General features: G+C 48.2%; 1 protein-coding gene across 2 annotated transcripts in view; it reads left to right on the top strand.

Moving 5' to 3' along the window:
- The window catches only part of ELMO2 (engulfment and cell motility 2), a 40,050-nt gene that overhangs the window by 10,588 nt on the left and 4,442 nt on the right, over positions 1-25,020 (top strand). The window contains exons 2-20 of one of the 2 annotated variants that reach the window (XM_038572503.1): positions 1,888-2,015; positions 2,317-2,357; positions 2,810-2,882; positions 3,239-3,289; positions 6,952-7,133; positions 8,705-8,804; positions 10,180-10,331; positions 13,140-13,218; positions 14,421-14,456; positions 16,458-16,508; positions 21,010-21,132; positions 21,488-21,622; positions 22,103-22,207; positions 22,285-22,393; positions 22,808-22,944; positions 23,426-23,589; positions 23,677-23,789; positions 23,947-24,054; positions 24,788-24,870. In XM_038572503.1, the coding sequence (XP_038428431.1) occupies positions 1,938-2,015; positions 2,317-2,357; positions 2,810-2,882; positions 3,239-3,289; positions 6,952-7,133; positions 8,705-8,804; positions 10,180-10,331; positions 13,140-13,218; positions 14,421-14,456; positions 16,458-16,508; positions 21,010-21,132; positions 21,488-21,622; positions 22,103-22,207; positions 22,285-22,393; positions 22,808-22,944; positions 23,426-23,589; positions 23,677-23,789; positions 23,947-24,054; positions 24,788-24,870 (1,920 nt within the window). In that variant the 5' untranslated portion in view covers positions 1,888-1,937. The remainder of the gene's footprint in view (positions 1-1,887; positions 2,016-2,316; positions 2,358-2,809; positions 2,883-3,238; positions 3,290-6,951; positions 7,134-8,704; positions 8,805-10,179; positions 10,332-13,139; positions 13,219-14,420; positions 14,457-16,457; positions 16,509-21,009; positions 21,133-21,487; positions 21,623-22,102; positions 22,208-22,284; positions 22,394-22,807; positions 22,945-23,425; positions 23,590-23,676; positions 23,790-23,946; positions 24,055-24,787; positions 24,871-25,020) is intronic. The other variant, XM_038572504.1, reaches the window with a different exon arrangement.

The following is a 25,020-nucleotide window of genomic DNA, read 5'->3' as shown; positions in this document are numbered from 1 at the left end:
GTTGCAGAGAGATGTATTTCTATTTTATATATTTATACACACATATATATGTGTTCTGTGTGTTTTGTATGTAAATTCTATCAGTTTTAAAAAGTGATCTCACAACTGTACAGTCATACCTCCTAATTATGGCACATTTACCAGTAAGGTTAAGGATGCCTGCCTTAGGAGAGTCATGGTCCCACCCCTGCTTTGCTGTGTCACCTTTCAACCAGGAGATAATCTAAATGGGAACAGTTTCTTTCCATAGGTTCGTTGTGTGTCTAGGCACATGAACATCACATGTGGGACATTCTGCTTGGAGCCGCAGAGGTTGTGGAAGCTTTAGGGGCCATCAGGCCAGCTGCCCCCCACTCCACTACTTCCTTAGGCTTGATTTAGTTCCAATGAACAGAAATTCAGGCTGGCTCAGGGGAGAAGGGAAGAGCATGGGCCAAAGTCAGCCCCAAGTTCTGTCCCCTTACCTACCCATGAGCTGGTTGAACTGGGGCACTTTAACTGACGTCTGAGCTCTAGCTGTGTCATTTCGGAGGTAATAATCTGATTCCGCCTACTTCAGGAGGCTGCTGGGAGGGCTCAGCAGAATCAGTGAAAGCACTTAGAAAACCATCTGTGCGTTGTCATGTGCTGGAAATGCTGGTATTGTTGACACCTGACTTCCGGAGCACCCCACCCTGATCCGGAAATGGTTATGAAAGCTCCCCTCTTACTGAGACTCGTGAGTGTGTAGGGAGAGGAACTTTTACCCCTTTCACCAGAGGGGTTTATGCTCACAAGGCTGCGAGAACTGACATCTGTGTTTGGGCCTAAAAGTTGATAGCATACACGAATAACAGCTTAGCAACAGCTATGCTGCATGTTCCGGGAGAGCCAGGCGGTCTCCATTAGCGAAGCATGAATTGCGGGTGAGTGGCCAAGCCTGGCAGATGTAGGAGAAAGGTCTTTTTCATTAAGAGAGAGGCCTCTCCTGAACCTGTAGGCAAGGAATGTAAATATACATGGAAATAATCCATCAGTGGAGTGACTTGCCTTCATCAGACCTTGGAGAGAGGATGCTTTAGCTGCTGCTTGGAATATCACTAAGCTAGCAGAGTTGCCTAGGATACTGGTCACATGGGCCCATCTTCCAGACCTGTTCAAAATGATTTATTTTCCTTTATTTGGGAGACAAACGGGGAGAGGGTCAGAGGTACTTCCGAAGCTTCGTCCTCCTATAGAGGGGCCTTTGTGTGAGGCTGTCCTCACCTCCCTACGCTTGAGCTCCAGCAGCCCTTGCCCTTGGCAATAGGGACTAAAATAGCATTTCCTGTCCCAGTTCTCTTCCCCATTTTCTGAACTCTGCGTCATCCCACACAGAGGAGGCTCCACATTGTGTCCTTTGAGGGGGAAGGAGTGGCAGCAGTAACTAGGGAGGAGGCGAGAGAGCATGTGGCCGGGCCCTGCTGACACTAGGATCTTCCTAGGATGGCTGCAGAACACAAGTGGGCTGGCTCCGTCAGCTAACCACCCAACCAAGAAAAGGCTCTGGCTATTCTTATCTGTCTCAGAGCATATGCTTCTCCCTCCCAAGGTCCCAAGACAGGAATTTGCAGTAAATTCATTCTTCTGCGGCCCAGTCCTCCTGACCCTTAGACCGAAGTGTCATGCCGGCAGATCTTGCTACTGGCAGATCTGCAGTTGATGGATAGGTCTGTCCCATTTCTACTTGTCGATTTAATCTCCAGAGACAAAAAGCCCAAGGAGAGGGTATGGTGTGATGTAGAAAAATTCCAACCAAGTAGTTCCATATGTTACTTTGGACACTGTCTTCTGATTCTCAAAAATATCTAACGAGTGAAAAATGAAGGCAAACTCTCTCTTTTCTTCTTTCTGATTCTTTTGCTCTAGGCGGCTGTGTCTGTTTGTGTTTCTTGGAGAAGTAGGTCCCACTGGGAACAATGCCACCACCATCAGACATTGTCAAAGTAGCCATTGAGTGGCCAGGTGCTAATGCTCAGCTCCTTGAAATCGACCAGGTAAGCTCCTGCAATGAGAAGCAGAAGCAGGATCTGGGAAGTATGTGGCAGGGTTGTCTTCAGGGGTGGGGACCTTTAGCATGAGGAGGAAGAGCTAGCTACAGGATTATCAAGGCCTGTCCCTCCCCGTGGCAGAAGGTCAGTCCCCTGACTTGGGAGAGGCTTCCTCTTCAACAGAAGCTTCTGGGAGGCAGTTCATGTACAGGTCCTGGACTGATCCTGCTTGGCAACCCCTCCTCAAAACCTGGGTGTGAGTTGCATGTGGTTGTAGATGAAGGATCTCTCTCTCTCTGTCTTTCAGAAACGGCCTCTGGCATCCATCATCAAGGAAGTTTGTGATGGGTGAGTAGAAGCAGCCCTCATTCTGCACAATGGTAGGCTAACAACTAACGGGATGTTGTCAGACCTTGAAAGAAATCTCCAGTTAGCTGGATCCTGGGAGATCATTGTCTTACAAAGGAAGTATAGCTGAGGAGGACATCCCTAAGACCTTGTAGAAATCTCCACCCCCCACCCCCACCCCCAGTAAGCCGAGGAATGCCCTGCCTGAGGCCCTGATGGGGTGTTAGGCCCATGCTGAATTGTGTGGACCACCTTTTGCGGTACCAGTCGATACACAAAGCTGAGCCGGTGGTTTTGTCAGCATCTCAGGCTGAAGCTTTGGGTTTCCCCCATCCTCCAAAAAGGCCGCCCAATCCCTTAGGCAACTCTGCTGGAAATTATTAATACATCTGCAGCTTCTAGCCAGGCCCGGCAGAAGAGTCAGATGTCTGCATGGTGTGTTTCTTACATAGGTGGTCGTTGCCGAACCCAGAGTATTATACCCTCCGTTACGCAGATGGCCCCCAGCTCTACATCACGGAGCAGGTCAGTGCGGGAGGGGCAGAGTCAGATCCAAGGGAGGAGGTGGTGCTGCCTGCCTTGCTGACATGCAAGCAGCTTCTGTTTACTGAGGAAGAGCTGCCTCCCAGGCAGATGGGGGCGCAACAGCCCTGCCTCTAGTGGCTGGAAAGCCATGTCTTCTCCTTCTGAGGGCTCGGGGTGCCTGAGGGCTTGGGGGTGCGTGGAAGTGTTCTGAGAAGTTCTTGGGCAAGAAGCACACAGGAGTCCTGACTGAAGAGGCTCAGTTATAATTACTGTAAAAGACAGCAAGCTCTTGTTGATTCAGCTGGCTTACACAATTTTAATATTTTATCTTATTCTTTTTCTTCTTTGTTATCTAGACGCGCAGTGATATTAAGAATGGGACCATCTTACAGCTGGCTATCTCCCCGGTAGGTATTTGGCTCTCCTTTGGAGTACATTTGTTTAACACAAAAATGAGCACCCACCATGGGCCAGACTCTTCTAGAAACCAAGACTACAGAGCTTAAAAAGTCAATCTTTGAGGGCACTCAGTTGGTGGAGCATCTGACTCTTTTTTTTTTTTTTTTTTTTTGCATCTGACTCTTGATCTCAAAGTTGTGAGTTCAAGCCCCACATTGGGTGTAGAGATTACTTTAAAAACAAAAATCATTCTTTGCTCTCACAACATTGTTAGAAGTAAACACACAAAGGCCTCTCTCAAGCATCCTGACAGTTGCTTAGGGAGCTGTAGGGACTCAGAAAAGGGACTGCCTGGCTCAGCCTGAGGATTCCCAGAAAACCTTCCCAGAGAAGGGGACACTTAGCACAGATGTTGAGGGATAAGTGAGAATTCGCTGGGAAAGAAGAAAAGAAAGTATCCCCAGCAGAGACATGTGCTTTGTTTCTGGGAGGCTGGAGTACTAGATGGCAGAGGGCTTATAGCAACCAGGGGAAGGGTCCCAGACGGCCTGCTCGTGGGTTTGGACTTTATTCAGAAGGGAATATGGGGACATTGAAAGATTTTAAGCAGGAAGGTACATTATGTTTAGATGTATATTTTAGGAAGATCCCTGTAGTGACAGTGTGGTAGATGGGCTAAAAAAAGAAGGTTGGTGGTAGGAGGAATCTTTAAGAAGCTAATGAGGATGTTAACAGCCCATGAAGGCAAGTGCAGTGGAGACGAGCGGACGGGCGTGAGAGCTATTCAGAGGTAAATCTGGGGATATGGTGATAGCCTGGATATGGAAGGAAAGGAGAGAATCTGAGGTGACTCCCTGATTCCTTCCTCAGTGGTCCTTAAAGGTAACAAAGGAAGCAACCAGAAGGGCAGAGAGAAAACCAAGAGGGGGGTGTGGCGTAGGCCCAGAGGGCTGGGAGTGTGAGGATGGAGGAAGTGTGGTCTGCCCGAGAGCTGAGACCTAGTAAACTGAGAACAGAAAAGCTGTTTGTTGATCCGGAAAGTCCATAGTCCCTGGCGACTTCTGTGAGGACAGTTTTGGTGGGGTGATAAGTGGCAGCCAGACTATAGTGGTGGCAGCGTGAGGTCCCCGACTTTACCGCACTATCAGGAAGCTTGGTTGTCAAAGGAAGTAGACAGCAGAAGACAGGAACTCAGGGATGTGAAGCCAAAAAGATAATACTTTTTAGAAAGAGGTAAAACGTTCAAGGGTTTCAAAAATCAAAAAGTTTGCAAAGATGTAGTAAAAGGTCTCCCTCCCACTCCCGTCCCTCATCTACCCAGTTCCCCACCTCCTCTGACCCTTCATAGTTGCTAACTTCTGGTGCAATTTTTTGTATCTTTGAAAATAAGTTAAGATGGAAGAGAGGAAGGTTGATGGTGCAGGAAGGGGGATAATTAATGAAACAGGACCTCCCTGGGTCAGGACAGGAGGAACCCAAAGCCCAGGTGGAGGGATTTTTGACCATTTGGTCCCAGAGGAGGATGATCGATATGGGGGTCCCTTAGGGGTGGAGGGGCTGCCAGAAAAATTTTTTTTTAAGATTTATTTATTTATTCATGAGAGACACACAGAGAGAGGCAGAGACACAGGCAGAGAGAGAAGTCCTGCAGGGAGCCCGATGCAGGACTTGATCCCCGAACTCCGGGATCACACCCCAAGCCAAAGGCAGACGCTCAACTGCTGAGCCACCCAGGCATCCCAGGCTGCCAGAAAATTAAGGGCATGATGACGCTCATTTTCCTGGCAAGGCGAGAGACTGGTTCATCTGAGTGGAAGGGCAGTGTGGAGTAGTAACAGCTAACGGTTCCAGAAGGCCAAGCGCTTCGCATATATTGTATCATTTCATCTTGACAGACACCTGAAGAGATGGGTGCTCGATAGCCTCGTTTAGCAGATGGGCAAACTGAGGCTTGAGTTAAATGACTTGCCACTTGGTCACACAGACAAAAACATGGCAGAGCTGCCTTTCAAACCCGGGGCTGCCTGACTCCTGGCCAGTATTCCTACCAGCGAGTTCTGCTTTCCCCCTTCTCCGGAACTCTTCTCATCCTAAAGGCTTACGTCCCGCACCTCCACCCCCAGCCCGCATCAGCTCTGCTAGCTTAATATGACAGTCTGGGAGTTGCTTTCATAGCTGTAGCCGTAGCTGTACTGAAGCATTTTACAGACCTCCTGCGCAGAGTAGTTGACTTTCTCAGGAGTACATCTCTCTGGAGCAGGAGGCAGCGGCCCAGAAACACAGTCTCGGGAGGAAAATTAACATTTGGAGTTGGAAGTTTCTAAGTGTGATGCAGACCAGTGCTCTGCAAATTGTTCTATCCTGTGACCTTTTCTCGCAGTGTGCATTTTCTCCACTGTGGGGAGTCTGGAGGATTTCTGTGTTGAGAGCCATGTGCTGCTATAGGGCCATCTTTGTAATAAAAAAAAGAGGAGAGGCAGAGGGGAGCAGAGAGAGGTGAACAGGACTGACTCCTTGGCCAGCAGCAGGAGCTGGGATTCCATCACTTGCTTAGCATAGTAAGAAAAAATAAAGACCACAGGAGCACTTTGCTCTCAAGGCTCTTCTATTCCAGCTGAGAATATTAATTAACACGCAAAAAAATAGAGAATGATGCAGGCAAGTGGATTGCAGGGCACTGGCTATAGAGCTAGGAATTTCCGCAAGAGGAAGGGCCGGCAGACTCTAGGGGAGGGCTTGTGGCTGGAGCTTGTAGAAAGGAAGCAAGCATTCTGCTGGAAAAAGTTCAAGTGCTAGGAGAAGGTTGAGTCACCAGTCATCACTTTGAAAAAGCTATTTCAAAAGCTTCCGGCTCCTCGATGTTCTTAAAGGTTCCCTAGGACTGTCAGTTCGAGGAACCATGATATGGGCTTTCAGAGAAAGTTAAAAAAAAAAAAAAACTTGTCAGGCTTATATTTTCAGATTGAAAGGGACTTTACTTTTTTTTAAAGATTTTATTTATTCATGAGAGACAGAGAGAGGCAGAGATATAGGCAGAGGGAGAAGCAGGCTCCACATGGGGAGCCTGATGCAGGACTTGATCCCAGGATCCTGTGATCTCAGGATCACAACCTGAGCCAAAGGCAGACAGACGCTCAACCATTGAGCCACCCAGGTGTCCCTGAAAAGGACTTTAAAGGTGATCATCAGATTAAATTCTCCATCCAGTGCAAGAATCCCTCGTGAAGCATCTCTGACAGCCAGTTGTCCTGAGTCTCCTTGATTGTTTTTAGTGACTGAGAGGTCGTTATGTCGAGACAACCTGGTCCACTGTCTAATGGCTTAAATTAATAGAAAACTCCCCTCTGTGGAGCCAGTATTGTTTTCTCTATGACTTGCTGGAGGTGGTGGACTATTGTCTCCCGGTCTTTTGTAGTCCTTCACTGGGAAGTTTCTGTAATCCATAGACCAGAGCACTACAGAAAGGATATACGTAACTACAGATTGGTCTTGGCACAATGGTAATTCCATGATTGATCCAACAAGCATTTTTTAAGCAACTCCTAGACAGCATGAACAAGTAGTTCTGCCTCGGGCTTGGATGTCCACAGAAAAGCCTTTATGAGCTACTCACAGAGCAGTAACCTGCCACAAGGAGCAGATGGCATACATCTTGTCCCTGGTGTCATAGTCCCGGGCTGCACGCCAGCTGATGGAGAGGACCCAGTCATCCAACATGGAGACCCGGCTGGATGCCATGAAAGAGCTGGCCAAGCTCTCTGCTGATGTGACCTTCGCCACTGAGTTCATCAACATGGATGGCATCGTCGTGCTGACACGGCTTGTGGAGAGTGGAACCAAGCTCTTGTCCCAGTGAGTATTACTGAGCTCTTACTGGGGGAGTTTCAGAAGTCTTCCTTCATTCTGCAGGGGATCCTTTTCTCATATTCACTGAGTCACCTGAATTTATTGAACACCTTCTATATACAGAGCAGTGTGCCCAGTACTGGGGTCTGTAAGAGGAATTCTCTCTTGTGGTCCTGAATCTTGTAGTCTAGTTGGTCTTCACAGATGCCAAGCCATAGTGAAATGAGGGGGTATAGGAAGAGAGAGGGCATGTCGTGACAGATCTGTACATTTATGGAAAATGATTGGCCTGGTGGAAGCTAGTGAGTGGACTATCCATGTTATTGACCAGAAAAGATCTGTCTATTCTTAATCGTCCCCCTGCTTCGTCCCTGTCCAGTCACCTCCCACTTCTGCACACGCACATGCACGCGCACACACACAGGGCTTCCTCCATGCTCACCATGGGTTCGCCATCTCCCTTCCACCCATATTCACAGGGAGGAGGTCCCAGGAGTATCGCTCCAGAACTTTGCGATACTCCGCGGACACCTCTGTGGTGCTCCAGTGCTAAGATGAGTGCAGCGGGACACTGTGCTGTGAATGATTAACAGATGTTTAGTTAGCTGTCTAGGCCAGTGGTGGTTTTCTGTCTCTCTCAGCTGGCACAGGGGGAGTCTGAAATCTTCAGTCAATAGACCACCTTTTGAAATTTTCAGCCAAACAAAGCAACTAATCACAGGTGTTTAAGTCTTGGATTTTGCGGCTGCACTGACCTCCTGAAACCTTCAGTGGCCATCAGCCTTCTGCCATCTCTGAGGGGTGCAGGATTAGACTGGCCCTGGTTTCCTCCTCTTTAACCTGGAGATGCTGCTTATATTGGAGTATCGCCATGAGGAGTGTTGTTAACGGGTCCAAATCTGCCTTGCCAGTGGGAATAAGGTTTGTTAAATCTAGAGCACCGTACAGATGTGTAAAGGGTTGTATGTAGAGAGAGAAGGGACACAGGAGAGACGGCGTGGTAATCCCCATCCTCCATCAGCACTGCAGCAGGGCTTTGCATACACTGTCATCTTGCCGCCGCCACAACCCTGTGATGTTAATGCTGTGAGATAAACTCAGTTTGACAGAGGAGGAATTTGAAGTTTGAAAAGATAAAATTTGCATAGTTAGTAAATGGTTGAACAGGAATGGAGCCCGGGTCTGGGGTTTGTACTCTTTGTCCTATACTCTGCTGCCTCTCGGCCTTGAACGTGGGCTGTTATTTCCCTTGGATACGCCTGCCAAGTATTGGGGTTGATAAAAGTCTGATACCTTTTTGGTTTTGGGAAATGGATGAGTGATTGTGTTTAGATGAGGTGATATGGGGAAGGAGAGCCAGTGCCCAGGTAGCTCTTTTTTTCCCAGAGATGTATACCTGGACAGAATCTGCTGCACACCTGGCGAGGGATGCAAACAGGTGCTTATTCATGGCTGTGCCTACCCACCCCTTGTGGGGCATTTAAGCTCAAAGCCATCTCCATTATGGCTGCCATCACACCTGTGTTCCCGGTTTTGAATCTTTGTATTATTTTGTGTGTGTTCTGCTTATGTCTCAGCTACAGTGAGATGCTGGCATTCACCTTGACTGCCTTCCTAGAGCTCATGGACCATGGCATTGTCTCCTGGGACATGGTTTCAATCACCTTCATTAAGCAGGTGAGGCCTCCAGCATTCCATCTTCCTCTCCTCCCTCTGTGGCCAGTTGTCCTCTCAGTTTATGGAGAGATGCAAGCAAGACAGTCATCCTACTGAGAGTTAACTTTCTATCCCCCAAGGCCTGACTTTTCATCCTCATGCTTGGTCTTCCTGGGATCCTGAAAGAGTTCCTTCACTGTTCTGTCAGGGCCTGCTCTGAGAAGATGGAAACAGGTTTTCAGAATTGACTGTGGCCAAAGCGGGATGGGATGATTAGTGAGACTTGAGATGATCCCAACCAGTCAATCAGTACCAGCCCTGAGTCTTCTGACCTACTTCCCAAGAGCTCCCTTCTCTTTGGCTATACATGTTCATTTTGTTCACCTTTTACCTTAGGTTTACAAGTCTGCCTTCTGTTGACAAAGCAGCCTGCAAAGCAGCTTGTTTGGATGGTCAGATCAAACTTGGTGGGTGGGAGGGGACACTTTTACTTTTGCCCTCCTTTCTTCGACAGGAAGAGGCGGCATCAATGCCAAAAACTGGACTAAACTCAATGAGTAATATATCCACAGATACAGAATCAGAGCTGTCATTGGCTTGGGACACTGGGTACCTCCTTTTTTTTTTATTATTTTTTATTTTTTTATTTTATTTTATTTTATTTTTTATTTATTTATGATAGTCACACACACAGAGAGAGAGAGAGAGGCAGAGACACAGGCAGAGGGAGAAGCAGGCTCCATGCACCGGGAGCCCGATGTGGGATTCGATCCCGGGTCTCCAGGATCGCGCCCTGGGCCAAAGGCAGGCGCCAAACCGCTGCGCCACCCAGGGATCCCCCACTGGGTACCTCCTGATGCTGGAAATATTCAGACAAAAGTGAAATGACCATGTGTCGGGGACATTATAATGGGGGTTGAGAATAATGGGAAATTACTAGATCACAAGACTTTGAGGTTTTCCTGTCAAGCCTCTGCTGTCCTGTGTGCATGCAGGGACAGAACATGTGACAGGAGAAGGGTATGTCGAGATAAAAGGAGACCCCAGGAAAAAAAAAAAGGAGACCCCAGTTTCAGTAAGATCCTCTGCTTTCTACACTCAGCTTTTTCATGCCTGAACCTTTATTTTGAAAACAAAGGATTAAACCTTTAGATTTTGAGGAAACACAGTTGACTGGATGCTGTCGTTTGAAATTGAGTTGTCCATGCCTTGGGAAACCCTGGCACACTGGCCAGGGTGGCTCTACACTAGGTACCAGTGACTTTATGGGGATAGCTGCCCCCATGTAGGCAGCGCACCTGGAGGAACCCTTCATGAGCTGATAATCAGAAACCCAAGTCGCCCAGTGCTCTCAGGCCCTGGGCTTCCTGACTGATCTGACCTTCGCTGGCTGTAGATTGCAGGGTATGTGAGCCAGCCCATGGTGGACGTGTCAATCCTTCAGAGGTCCCTGGCTATCCTGGAGAGCATGGTCTTGAACAGCCAGAGCCTGTACCAGAAGATCGCCGAGGAAATCACCGTGGGACAGCTCATCTCTCACCTCCAGGTGTGAGTAAGACACCCTGCCCCAGCCTCCCTTCTCGCCTCTTATTTCAGCCTCCCTTCTCGCCTCTTATTTCCAGTACATCTCCTTTGCTTGTGTTCCATGCCACCGGTCTGCTTGCTCACTCATTCATCACTACTTCCACACTAGTGCCAGGACGCTCCCATGACCTGGACCCAATCGTGTCATGCTCTCGCTAAAATCCTCATGGCACTCCTTGTCCCTCAGGATGAAGCAGAGTTCTCCCAGCCTTCCTGCACTACCATGCACCACATACAATTAGATGCTCTCTCCTCTACGGGCCAAATAGTCTCTGTTTGTACCTGTAATAATTATATAAAATTCTCTATTTTTATTACTCATCTCCCATTTAAAATTTTGAACTCTCTGGGAGGAGCGACCAATCATTTTTGGGTCCCCTGCCTTGATTTAACTAGAAATCAATTAGTATTTGTTGTATGAACGTTTAGCAGACAAACGGTATGCTGTGGGGGGTAGCAAGAAATATTGTATAGGGTATGACTTCAGGCTATCCATTCAGATCACAGCTCTCTTGCATGCTAACCACATCTCTGCCTTTAGCAAGTTACCTGGTCTCTGGTCTTGGTTTCCTCATCTCTAGACTGGGGTTAATCCTCTCCACCACTCAGACTTGTGAGGATCAAAGGAGATAACAGATCTTGCATCATGGCCAGTACAGGATATGTATACAATTCAAGAGTTCTTTGCTTTTGTTTGTTTTCTAAGAAGCTGAACACAGGGGCACCTGGGTAGCTCAGTCCATTAAGCATCTGACTCTTGATCTCTGCTCAGGTCTTGATCTTAGGGTTGTGAGCTCAAGCCTGGCATTGAGCTCTATGTAGGACCTATTTAAAAAAAAAAAAAAAAAAAAACACACACACAAAAAAACACAAAGAACCAACTAAGAAGCTTATCACATCTTAAAACATTTTATCAGACAGGAAAACCAGAAAACAGATGAACCCTTTGGAGCACTGTTCCCCTCCTCTCCATTTTCTTCACTTCACTTTAACCCTTCTATACAATTTAAGGGGGCTGGACCCCCAAAGCAACATGGTAATACTGTTGATTCCTTTCTGACTCTTGCTCCCTTTTAGCATTTCGGACATGGACAGGTGCCAACAGAATGCCCTGTCAGTTCCCAGGGAAGCCACAGCTCCCAGCTTTGCTTGTTTATAGCAGCCTTGTCTTCACTCAACTCTGCTCCCAACCCATACCTCCCCCTCGCACAACTAATCCAAGTAAAAAGAAAGCACAATTTGCAGCTCTGATTTCTCCTTGTCACTTCTAAGGAATTCTTCAGTCTCTGTTTTCATACCCCAAAGCTAAAAAGATTGTTTGAAGTGAAGGGAACATTATAAACTCCAGATGGAGAGTTCTGATTTTCCTGACGGCAGACTTATCCCTCTGTTTCTTTGTTTCTGAATCAGGAATGACCCAGTTGCGTCCCCAAGGATGATATGAAAAGCATGGCTTTTCTCAGGGGTCGGTCTGTGAATATTTTCAACCTGTTGCTGTTACTAGAAATTCTGGCCTCTTCTATTTGGGCTGGGACACTTAGTGCCTTCCATGAGACCCCCCCCCCCCCCCCCAGGACACCTCTCACCTGACCAGGACGTCAACTGGCCCATCTAAAAAGAAAGCCACCGTGTGTACCCCCAGTGTGGCAGGTAGAAGCATCTTGCCCAGTGCCAGGGTTATAAGATTCCAGAGAATGGTTGTAGTTAATTTGTTTTAAAATGAAATAAGTTTATAGTTGAAGACTTTGAAAGTATAGAAAAGCAAAGAGTAAACCCTTTGCCCATTTCCCTACCTCCAGACACAACCACTGTTCACATTAAATTGACTGCTCTGCTAGTTGTTTTTTCTCTGCATGTTTTTATTTATTTATTTATTTATTTATTTATTTATTTATTTATTTATTTCTCTGCATGTTTTTAACAGAACTGAGAGTTTACCATACATACTCTGTGTACCTTGTTTTGTTTTGTTTTGTTTTGTTTTTAATGGAATATTAAACCATGTATAATGGCTTGAACCTTTCCCATGTATAAGATTCTTCTTGGGGCACCTGGGTGGCTCACTTGTTCAAGCATGTGCTCAGGTCATGATCCCAGGGTCTTGGGATCAAGCCTTACATTGGGCTCTCTGCTCAGTGGGGAGCATATTTGTCCCTCTCTCTCTCCCTCTGCCCCTCCCTCTACTTGTGCTTTCTCTCTCTCTCTCTCTCTCAAATGAATAAATAAAATATTTTTCAAAAAAATAACGATTCTTCTAAAAGGGTAGCTCTAAATCTTTTACATCCCATATGCCTTTGAAAATCCAGTAACAGTTCTAGACTCTCACCTCCTTGGAGAAAATAACACATAGTCAACCAACTGCACAGAATAATTTCTGCACCATTTCTAGGGTTTACAGACACTCTACACCATCTCTGAATCCAGGAAGAAGAACCTCTACTCTGTATGTGATTTTTAATGATGATTTAGGACTTTAATGTATATAAACAGAGTTGTGACTATGGACATTTGGATTGTTTACCATTCTTTCTTTCTTTCTTTTTTTAACAGTACTTGAATGAAATGCTTTGCCAATACATCTTACCCAGCTCTCTGATTACTGTCTTTGGATAAATTGCTATTGGTGGAGTTGCCCACTTTTCAGGCTTTGGAGACTTCACCCTGGATCATTAGTTGATTACCATCTTCGAGCAACTGTTGTAAACCCCCCTAAGTGTCCTCTTGCTGGTCAGTCCTCTAATCTCCCTCTGCCTTCTTTCTCCACTGGCACAGCTCCAACCAGGAGATTCAGACCTACGCCATTGCACTGATTAACGCGCTTTTCCTGAAGGCTCCCGAGGACAAGCGACAGGTCTGTGGCTGCCTTTTCAAGCTTTTCATCTGGGCTCTTCCAGGAGAAGAATTGTCTCCCACCCACCCTCCCCTCTGTTGTGCAGACAGCAGACATACAGCCATTGCCTCAAGAGTCCTTCCTCTCGTCCCTCTGTGTCAAGGGCCCTCAGAGTGGCCTTACTAAGGAAGACTTGGGGAAGATCTAGAAGGGGGAATCAGTGGGTCTTAGGGCCAAGCGGGGGCCTGCAAAAACTTTTTCCTCCAAATGGCTTGAGAGTAAATATTTCTTGCTCTGTGGGCTTATGGTCTGTGTGGCAGTTGTTTAAGCTTGTCATTACGGCCAAAATAGCCTCAGACAATAGGTAAACAAGCAGGGGTGGCTGCTTTCCAAAAAGACCTTGTATATGCAACTAGATGACGAGCCCAATTGGGTCTTAGCAGCTGACCCAGGCTAGAGGATCGAGAAGGGAGAAGGAGGCCCTCTAGGCATCACTGTTGAGTTCAAGGAAACCAGCACAAATGAGATCTTGACTTAAGGAAGCAAGTGTGTGGGGACTTGGCATGAAGTTTCATGGATAAAGACCCTCTGGCCCAGATTCTAAGCTGCTTTCTTCCCCTGTCCATTAGCTGTGTGACACGATACAGACAGCTCTGCTTCTCCGAAGCCCGATTCCCTCACCTGTACCATGGGAGCAGCAACATATGCCCAGTGTGCTTCACAGGGATGTCACAAGGGAAAATAAGAACTCTGTTTTACAAATGAGGAAATCAGGAATCAGCCGGGCGGAAGAATGACCACTGACCTGAGCCCAGGGCCCACAGGCTAAGTGCTTTTCCTTGCTGGGCAGGTGCTTGAACCTCTCGGGTCTCTGTTTCTCTTTCTATAAATGAAAGGGCCAGAGGAAATGATCTCTAAGGGCCCGTCCACCTATGACAATCTGGATATCTCTGTTAAAAGCCCAAGTGGTGTATAGAAGAAAGACTTTTAAGTTCTCTGTCAATGCCATGGGCTCTGTAAGTTGGAATTCATGTGGGATCATGAACCAAGCTCTTGGTGGGTTCCAGGGGGAGGACCAGCAGCATCTATGGTTCTGTCTGTCCTTGTCTTTCTTGGATGGCTTTGTTCTGTTAATCTCTCCCTTCCCAGTCCTGTTTTGAACATCAGCTGAAAGCTCATTCTTCCATCTGCTTCTCTCTGTGCTTTTTGCTTTCTGCCGGCAGGACAAGCACCTTAACCCTCTAGACCTGCCTGTCACTGTAAGTAGCACCGCCGTGTGGAAAGGGCCCCAGCTCTCTTCCAGGTGGGGAGGTCAGAGCTGGGCGATAATCTCATGCTCTGATCTAGGTGTTCATGGAACTCCAAGACCCAGGGAAAGGTTGTATGCTGTAAACATCAGAGTGCTCAGGGAAGTGCTGGAGACCAGCATCTCCAGCTAGGACTTCTAGGATTAAGGGGATGCCTGCCCTAGGGAATCTGCCCAGTCTTTCCTTTGTAACCTGCCTTTAGGTAAGTTTGTGGTTCAGCCAGGGGAGATCAGATTCAGAAGTAGCCTGAGACTTTCATCTCGGTAATAGGACGGATGCATCTTCTCCCAGCTTGGTACGGCAAAGAGTAAAAATAAATCCATGTTGCTTCGGATGCGTACTACACCATAGGAATTTGAAAAAGTTTAAATGGTTGTCAGAAGGGAATTTGCATGCTTGTTTCTTGGTTAGAAGGAGCTTTAGAGGTTGGCTTTATGAGGCTATGAAGAGGGTAAATGCTTTCCCCCAGCACCCAGAGAAGCTTTTGGTCTAAGGCCATTATATTCCAGCAGTAGACGAATGTCAGTTACCCAATACAACCCACTTTGTGAGTTGTCCACAGCAAGATTTAATCTCAAGCCGACTTCCTATAGCTACCAAAGGAGTTTCTAGGCCACCTTCCTAGGCTTTGGAGACTTCACCCTGGATCATTAGTTGATTACCATCTTCGAGCAACTGTTGTAAACCCCGCTAAGTGTCCCCCCTTTGCTCTGCCAGCCAGTGTGTGCTCAGGGGATGCAAAGTAAAACTTAATGTTCCCAGTAGCGTCAGCCACTTGGAATATGGCTAGAAATGCTGAAGTGAGAGGGAAGGGCCTTTTAGCTCTGAGAAAAATGAGAGTGCTCACAGATACTGCTCCACAGGAGAGGTGTGACAGCTCCCTCAGGCCCATTGATTTAGAATTATCCATAAAATTAAATTAAGGCAGCAGTTTAGAAAGTGAAGTCATACTAATTAACGTGGTAAGAAGCAATGGCCGAGATTGGAAGGAAGAGACAGAAGAATTATGAAAAGCTGTCAGAAAGATTAAAAGCACAGTAACCTTGGGACCATTCTGTTTAGGGAAAAATAACCTCACATTTCAGAGCTCCTCGGGGCTGCAGAGTGTCATAGCACACCGCTCTTCTGCTGAAGCCGAGTCCTTGGCAGTGATGAAGTTATAATCATTGTAGTCCCTTCAAAAATAAATGTCTATAGTATATTTTTAGAGAATATGCGTAAGGCCGGTCAAAATAAGGTCCTGAAAGGACCCTTGAAGCTTCGCTCCCTGGAAGACTCATTTATGTAGGATACTTTATTTCCTGAGTGTGCTAAATAAATAGTGTTACTGTCAGAATCTGAACAAAATATAATAAAAAAGATGGCCCTATTATGAGAAATTACCCAAAAGCACCAACATTCTATTCTCCAAACCAGAATCAGAAGTGAATCAAGGACTACTTACTGTTTCAAAAGAGCATCTGCGCCCCTGACTCTGCCAGCTGTTGTGGCGCCAGGGGTGGGGGAAGGGGGCCAAAGCCCTCGCCTTGGGTTGGAGGAGTGCCTTCCAGCCTTGGTGGTGGGTGTCTACCTGGAACAGTACATGGGAACCGTCATGCTGCTCTGTGCTCCGTATACATTGTCCATTGCCCAGCATCCTTGTGACACAAGTGTCTCGTCCTGAAGCAGTCTTTGTTGCTCTTTGGAAATGATGTGGTGATTGTGCCATTGGGGAGGGTCACCCTGTTTGAGTTGATTTGCACTCCCAGAAAAAAGCATGAGGGAATTTTTCTGAGTATACAATAGGTTTGGTGGTCTTTGGATTTTTTTTTTCTCCATTTGCCCACTTTCCATTTGAAAGGAGAAAACATTTAAGAGAAAAAGCCCCAGAGCCCTGATATCACTTTTCGCTTGACAGCTGTCACAGCTGGATGCCTACCACCTTGCCTTACATTTGCTTGTTTTTCTCAACAGGATATGGCCAATGCATTTGCACAGAAGCACCTTCGGTCCATAATCCTGAATGTAAGTCCCCAGAACAAAGCTGTATTTTGTCACTAGTGAGAGCAATTATTACTGTTACTGTAGTCGTATTATTATTATTGAAATTACTGTTGAGTGGGGAGGGCACTCAAAGGAACCTACCGATAGGTGCTAATAAACCCTTGGTAAGCTGGAAAGCTTTTTCTTGTAGTCCTCTGTAAGCAGAGCTGTCTCCAGGAGGCTGGCCCACCAGAAATTGCAGTCTCTGAGGAGGTACTAAGGCCAGCGAGCTGTACTGTTTGTTGCCCTGCAACTCCCAACATTTTTTATCCAGAAGGAATGTGTTAAAACAGGCACAGAAGAGGAAAGTAATTCATTCAGCTAACACCAGTCAGACCTGAGTGGGACACTAGTGGAGGGCTGACTAAGACAGTGCGTTTGCTCTTGAAGATCTAGTCCAGTGGGATGGGGCCAGATCTCTGTGTGGTCAGTGGTTCCATAGAGCTTCACAGTCTGGGGGATTTCTGGAGGAGGAGCATGACCTGCCTTGAAGGAGGTGTCAAGAAGCCTCTAGAGGAATGAGGGCAAGTGAGGCTGAAGCTCCCTCTGCAGACCTAGGAGTATGCAGTGGGGTGGAGGGTGAGGCAGGGAGCCAGTGCGTGCCTGGCTGGAGGCTGGAGAGCAGCAAAGAGCAGATCAAGTAAGGCCTTAGTCTTTTTCCCAAGTGCAGTAGGGGGGGGGTTTAATCAGGATGGTGACATAACCAGATTGGCATTTAGAAACCTCACACTAACAGGTGTGCGTGTTTCCTGGGTGTGTATGAGGGAGGAAAGTAGATGGGAGCTGGTGAGGAGGGAGGCATCTGGAAAGGGCTGACTCCCTGTCCCCACACAGGGATGTGGGTGGGAAAGAGCCGGCTTTGGGTGGGAAAAGCTGAAGAGAGCCAAGGATCTGGGGGGAAAAGGGGGCCGTTTTATCAGTTGTCAAAACCAAGGGAAAAACCAGGAGACCACAGTGAAAGGAATAAAATGAGAAATGAGAAGTCAGGGCAGCCCCCGTGGCTCAGCGGTTTAGCGCCACCTTCAGTCCAGGGTGTGATCCTGGAGACCTGGAACGAGTCCCATGTCGGGCTCCCTGCATGGAACCTGCTTCTCCCTCTGCCTGTGTCTCTGCTTCTCTCTCTCTCTCTCTCTCTCTCTGTCTCTCATGAATAAATTAAAAAAAAAAAGATGTCTCAAAAAAAGAAAAGAAAAGAAATGAGAAGTCAGGTGTGAAAAGCTTGATAATTCTGAGCATGAACTTCAGAGTCACCAGCCTCCTCCACTCTGCCATTAACCAATCTTTGATCTTGAGCAATTCACTTAACTTTGATTTGCTTTGATTTGCTCATCTGGATGGGAGGCCTGAAGGAGCTTATATATATACGGCGCTTAGCAGAGTGCCTGGCCCTGGGTAAGCACCCCGCTCACATCAGTAGTTACTTTACTGTGAACAGGATACAAAAGTGATAGAATTCAAGAAGGGCACTCTGAGCACTGGCAGAGTCAAGCGATGGGCTACTCTGAATACACAGAGCCCCCACTTCACCTTGTAGAGCCAGCTCCTGCCTGCTGGCCGTATCCCTAGTCAGAGCCCCACTGCCAGTCAGGCAGGAGGGACCTGAGCAGACTCTCCAGCCTGCTGCCTCCGAGGGATACAGAGCACACAGGCCCCATGCATGCTAGTCCACATACCTGAGCAGCTGTCTTAGGTGCCACCCTCTGCATGTATGGGAGGGAAGGTACCCTTCTGAGGGAAATTGAATGCATTTTTGAGGCTTATTATTTACCTCAATGGGATTAGTTCAGCTCATTTCTGGACAAACCTTGGAACAAGTGAAGATTCTACTAGAAAAGACAATTCAAGGTCAGGACTCAGCACTGAAATGGTTAATGCATGCTCACTGAAGTCCCAGGAGTTCAGGGAGTCAAGCCCAAGAGTGTAGCCCTTGAATTGCTCGGCAGTCAAACAGGACTTGAGGTAAAAGGTCTGAAACCATGACTCCTCAGACTGGAGCTGTACTCCTGGAAGCCATTACTGGCAGAGTGATTACCTTCCTACTATCATGTTTCTAAGTTTGAGAAAAGTGGATTAAAGTGAACGAAAACCATATCACATTAACTTTAACCTCTTCTCAAAGTGGTTTTCAAAATTATGGAGAGAAGAAAGGAGGAAGGAAGACAAGAGAGCTGGGTTGGGTAGGGTAGGGTAGGGTAGGGTAGGGAAAAATCAGGAGCAGCAGAGGGAGGGGACACAGAGAAAGGAAGGGGCTTAGAGGGAGGCCAAATGAGGTAAGGAGGGGGCCTAGGAGACCCTGCACTGAGGCTGGGGGTGGGGTGGCTTGCTCAGGTTGGGGGAGGAGGAACTGAGGACTCCCCTTGGGATGCGAATGAGCCCCTACACTGAGCCAAGAGCAGGGAGCTAGAAAGAGCTGCAAACATTCTGCAGACATTCCACCACTTGGAGGAGGTGAGGGCCTGAGCGCACACACTCTAGTGAGGGGTTAGGAGCAGCACCATCTGTAGAACCTTCTGTAGCATGAAGGTGCTGTCCAGAATGGTGGTCACTACCCATATATGGCTACTAAGCACCTGAAATGTGTGTAGTGTGACAGGGAGCTAAATTTGTCATTTTTTAAAATTTCAGTTAAAATACCCACATGTGGCTTGTGGCTGCCTGCCTTATTGAGCTGTGCAGATCTAGAGAAACAAGGAACACTCTGGAGTCACAGGTCAGGGAGCAGAAGTCTAGTCTAGAGCAGCGCCACCAAGTGGAAATACATTACAAGCCACTTATTTAATTTTAAATGACAATAGTACCAACATTAAAAAGGGAATATAGGAAATCAGATTTGATAATATATTTAATTTAACCCACTATATCCCAAATACTATGATTTCAATGTGTGATCAACATAAAAAATTGTTAATGACGTATTTTACATTCTCTTTTTTCACACTAAGGCTCTGAGATCTGGTGTACATTTGACATTTGCAGCACATCTCATTTTGGACTACCCACATTTAAAGTGTGGCTACCAAATCAGACTACACAGGTCCAAAGACCTCAGTCTCAAGCCAGGGCAAACTCTGTAGAGTTATGGAGCTCTAGAGCAGTGCTGTCCAGTAGAACTTTCTATGACAATGGAAATATCTTCTATCTACTGTATCATTGGGTGGTACCCACTGACCACATACACCTATTGAACTTAAAATGTGACTAGTGTGACCACAGACCTGCATTTTTAACTTAAATTAATTCTAACTAACGGAAATACATTCAGCCATATATAGCGAGTGGTTGCCGTATTGGGCAGCACAGCTCCAGAGATATAGCACTAGACTGAGAGGACATGAAGGACACAAAGGCGGTGTGTGTGTAAAACTGGGCAAGAGTCTCATTTGGGTGAGAAGAAAGCAAGAACAACAGGATTCAAGATGGTGGGTAGGACAGGAAAAAGCAAGAAATACAAGGGAGCAAGCCAGGAAGAGCTGCCATTGTGGAAGTGAGAACAGGACAATAGGAAGCGAGAACGTCGCCAGGTGCATTGATCAACCCGAGGGACAGAGGGAGAGAGGTAGCATGCAAGAAAAAAGATGGGGGTGGGGCATGAGGGCAGAGGATAGAGCCTGAAATGGGGTGGGCATCAGAGGTACTGAGTTGAGAGGGTATGGTGGGGTCATGGAAAGAGGGGACAGGATAGAATACAGGACGCAGGGAGGGGAGCATGCATGGAGTGATAGGGGAGAAGGTGACAGAGGAGCCTTGGGAGCTGGCCCAGGAGCATTAGCTGCCTTCCTTTGTGTAGTTATCTCCATGCCATTTCAAAAAAGTAGCCTGTCCTGAAGCCTCTACTTGGTGGGCCATCCACAACATTGTATATTTCGTTTTTTTTTTTTTTTTTTTTTTTTAATTTATTTATGATAGTCACACACAGAGAGAGAGAGAGAGAGAGGCAGAGACACAAGCAGAGGGAGAAGCAGGCTCCATGCACTGGGAGCCTGACGTGGGATTCGATCCCGGGTCTCCAGGATCGTGCCCTGCGCCAAAGACAGGTGCCAAACCTGCTGCGCCACCCAGGGATCCCAACATTGTATATTTCTAAGGGAAGGCAAAGCAGAGTCCTCCACACACACTGTATTTCTTGGAGTGAGTATCCACCTGGAGGATGGTCCAGCTGCCAAGCCCTACATCATCATCTTAGCAGGGTAGCTGCCATCTTCCGTGTGGCCAGATACAGCCTCTGCCCCCTGGTTCCACTTCCTCTGCTCAGGGGAGTGCTGAAAAAGGTCTTGTGCCCTTGGGGCCTGCAGTGAGTCATCTCAGCCTGAATCAAGTCCTTTCATGCTCCATCCCTTCTAGAACTCGAAGTCTTGAAGTTCCGTGTGTGGGAGGGAAACCCTGTTCCTTGCCCAGCATACTTTCTTTTTCACCAGCATGGATGTGAGTCTTCAGCAGAAGAAAATCAGTTCCGCCCTCTGTCCCCTGCCTTTGCTTTTTCCAGCATGTGATCCGAGGGAACCGCCCAATCAAAACTGAGATGGCCCATCAGCTGTATGTCCTGCAAGTCCTGACCTTTAACCTTCTGGAAGAAAGGATGATGACCAAGATGGACCCCAATGACCAGGTAGGTGTTCAGCAGGACAGAGCATTCCTGGCTTAAATTATATGCCATTTGATGTGATGCATTCCACCGCTAGGCTATGCATTGAACGCCTGCTGTGTTCAGGGGTTGTGCTTGATTATTTCGGCAGATATGGTATGTGTTGCCCTGGGGAACCTGGCTCGGCCTCCCTGCCCTCTGTTCCTGCTGAGTGACTCTTTGGACCAAGCCCACCTCTGTCCTGCTAAGGCAGATGTGATGCCTTCTCAGAGATTGATCAGGGCCAGAGTCCTGCCTCCAAAAGCCCAACCTGCTCTTTCTTTTTCTTGCCTCCCTGGGTTAGCTGATTTACCTGTTGACTATCTATTTCACTTCTCAGGCTCAAAGAGACATCATATTTGAACTGAGAAGGATCGCATTTGATGCAGAGTCTGACCCAAGCAACGTCCCTGGGAGCGGTACTGAGAAGCGAAAAGCCATGTATACCAAGGACTACAAAATGCTGGGATTTACTGTAAGTTTCCCAAAGTATGAATCTTGGTGGGCTTTCCTCCCTGACAGAAGGTCGGAGGGCCCCACATAGAGCCCTGAGAACCCTCCCTACCACATAATGGTGGCCCTGGAATAGATGACACTAAGAAGCTGGGGGAGGGGTGCCCTGGCACTCGGTTTGCCTTGGCATGGCAGGTCACACATTTCTGCTCAGCATTGGGCCCTCTGGGATGACTCCCATCTATTGGAGGAACCAGGAGGTCAGTCACATAGGGAAAGATAGGAGCTCTCACAAGAGCAGCAAGTTCTCTGAAAAGTAGAAGTGAATATCTTGTGATAAGATAAAGCTTGAGGATGGACCTCCCTACTTGGTGCACAGTATGCTAGGCTCTGGGACACAAGAGCTAGTGGCATGGAGAGGAGGGCAGTAGGGCTTCCCCTCAGGTTGGTGCTGTATACTGGAGGCTATCAAGTCTCAAATCAGATTTCTTTATTTCCCCAGAACCATATCAACCCAGCAATGGACTTTACCCAGACCCCTCCTGGAATGCTGGCCTTGGACAACATGCTGTACTTGGCCAAAGTCCATCAGGACACCTACATCCGGGTAAAGACTGGGGGCCAACTGGCTCAGCCCTGCTGCCACATCTGCCTCCCTAATCCCCTGGCCTTCCTCCCCAACAGATCGTCCTGGAGAACAGCAGCCGAGAGGACAAACATGAGTGCCCCTTTGGCCGCAGCGCCATCGAGCTCACCAAAATGCTCTGTGAAATTCTGCAGGTTGGGGAACTGCGTAAGTCCGAGCCACCCCCCTCTTCTTACACCCGTTCCATAATAGGAGCCTAGAGACACTCGAGGTTATGAAGTCAAGGGTCAGTGGGACTGGACAACTATTGTGCTTTGTTTTGCTAATCACTGGGTGAACTGTGATCCCATCTTATCCTTGTTTATGGGAATCACGGCTGCTGCTTTGAACGGGTCATTTAACATGTTCAGGAGCTACGCCCCCGACCATGTGCTCCCATGGGTCAGGCAAGCTGAGCTGAGAGAGGGCAGAGCCAGACCAAGAGAAGAAAGCTCAGGAAATAGAGAAAGGCCCATCCCACACTCTTCATTCACCCTGGCCTTGCCCTGGAACTTGGGGGCACAGGACCCAGGTCTGCAGGCGAGTGCCCAGTTTCACCCTCCCGCTTCTCTTCTTTCATAGCAAATGAGGGCCGAAATGACTACCACCCGATGTTCTTTACCCATGACCGGGCATTTGAGGAGCTCTTTGGGATCTGCATCCAGCTGCTGAACAAGACCTGGAAGGAGATGCGGGCGACAGCGGAGGACTTCAACAAGGTCAGTGGCTCGGGGCTCCGACGCCCATGGGCTCAGGCCGTCATGTGACAGTCTGTGACTGCTGGCTGGCACCAGGGGACCACCTGAGCTTGGTCAGCAGCCCTGGGTCACAGGATGGGGTACTGGAGAACCGTGGCTCCCTCTGCAGCCTTGGAGCAGGGATCTGCCTGCTGCCCCTGGTGCCCTGGGCCCCTCACTTCTCCAATGGAGCAGGTACCTGCCCTGCCTGTCTTCTGTAGAGGACAGGAGGCTAAGCCTCGCAGTAACAGCTGTGGCCTACGGAGTACCACTGTGTACAAGCACAGATGAGGTTTTGTGGACTGGCATGAGACACAGGTCCTGGCCCTCCACGTGGTAGTCATCTGTGATACATACCAAGTACCCACAGTTAAGAGATGGGGTCAGAATCTGAGCCCATGCTGCCTGGAACCTGCCTGGCCCTCAGCAGTGGGGCTGAGGCAGCCACTCTCTTCCCTTTCAGGTCATGCAAGTGGTCCGAGAGCAGATCACTCGAGCTTTGCCCTCCAAACCCAGCTCTTTGGATCAGTTCAAGAGCAAACTTAGGAGCCTGAGCTACTCAGAGATCCTGCGGCTGCGCCAGTCCGAGCGGATGAGTCAGGATGACTTCCAGTCCCCACCAATTGTGTAAGTGCTGCCAGGTGGGCTTGCGGGGAGGCACCGCCACCTCTGCCGTCCCCTGACCTCCCTTTGCTCCTGTGTGCATCCACCCAGGGAGCTAAGGGAGAAGATCCAGCCTGAGATCCTGGAACTGATCAAGCAGCAGCGCCTGAACCGGCTCTGTGAGGGCAGCAGCTTCCGGAAGATTGGGAACCGCCGAAGGCAAGGTGAGCGGGCCTAGGCTGTCAGGCTGGTCCTGACTGCTCAAAGTCAGCACACTGGGGAGGGAGCAGGCAGGGAACAAGTCATCCTTTTGCCCTTCCTGTGCCTAGGCCTCTCCCAGAACTGTCCTTGGTCACCTGCTTGTCTACCCTTATGTTCCAGAACGTTTCTGGTACTGCCGCTTGGCACTGAACCACAAGGTCCTGCACTATGGTGACTTGGATGACAACCCTCAAGGGGAGGTGACATTTGAATCCCTGCAGGAGAAAAGTAGGTTCATTTCTCTGTTGATGCATCATAGTAGCTGGACTCGAGGTCACCAGAACAGAGTTGTAGTCCTGGCTGTTTCAAACTGATTATCTGGTCTTGGGCCACATGTCTCTCTGGACCTGTCTCCTCATCTGGCCTACTTCACAGGGCCACTTGGAGAGTTCAGTGGGATCACTGATGGGAATGGGGTTTGCAGATTGTCAGGGTGCTACAAGATGATATCAAAAGGCAGTAGTATAAGCAGAAGCTCTGAAGCCAGACTGACTGTATTCAAATACTAGCTTTGCCATTCACTCTAATCAATGGTAACCTCTGCCTTGGTGTCTTGTGCAAAATGGGAATAATAGGCACATTTCCTTTGTAAGAGGATTAAATGAGTCACTTAGGACAGGGACTGGGAGGTAGTAAGCACAGCTGTTTGCTCTGGCAGCGTTGTCGTCTTCATCACTGTGCCATGGAAGTGATGTGAGCGTCTGAGGGCCCCCATCCTTGGGGAATCAATCCCACAGCCCTGAACCGACCCCCAGTTAGATTTACCCAGCCCAGCAGGCCATGGCCTCTGGGAAGGGACCATGGAGGAGGAAAGAGCACAAGGCCACTCTCCCTGAGCTGATACAGCCTTCTGGTCTGGGCACTGGGGCTTCCCTCAGGCACTGGGGCTTCTCTCCAGCACTGGTGCAAAGACCCACGTACAGCATGGATCTTCCAGAAACTAATTGCTTTAATTTACCAGTTCCTGTTGCAGACATTAAGGCCATCGTCACTGGGAAGGACTGCCCCCACATGAAAGAGAAGAGCGCTCTGAAACAGAATAAGGTGAGTAGAGCAGCAGGCCTGCCGGAGTCACTGTCACTGTGACGCCTGGAGAGTTGAGTCGATGGTGGCTGCAGTTTAAGTGCATGTTCTCCTGCCCCCACTCTCTCCTTCTCAATTATTCCTGCAAGTCTTACTAAGAACCATTTTGAA

Source organism: Canis lupus, chromosome 24, assembly GCF_011100685.1.
Source record: "Canis lupus familiaris isolate Mischka breed German Shepherd chromosome 24, alternate assembly UU_Cfam_GSD_1.0, whole genome shotgun sequence".
NCBI classification, from domain to species: domain Eukaryota; kingdom Metazoa; phylum Chordata; class Mammalia; order Carnivora; family Canidae; genus Canis; species Canis lupus.
Note: the sequence above shows the minus strand (reverse complement) of the source record. Positions and strands in the feature narration are given on the sequence as shown.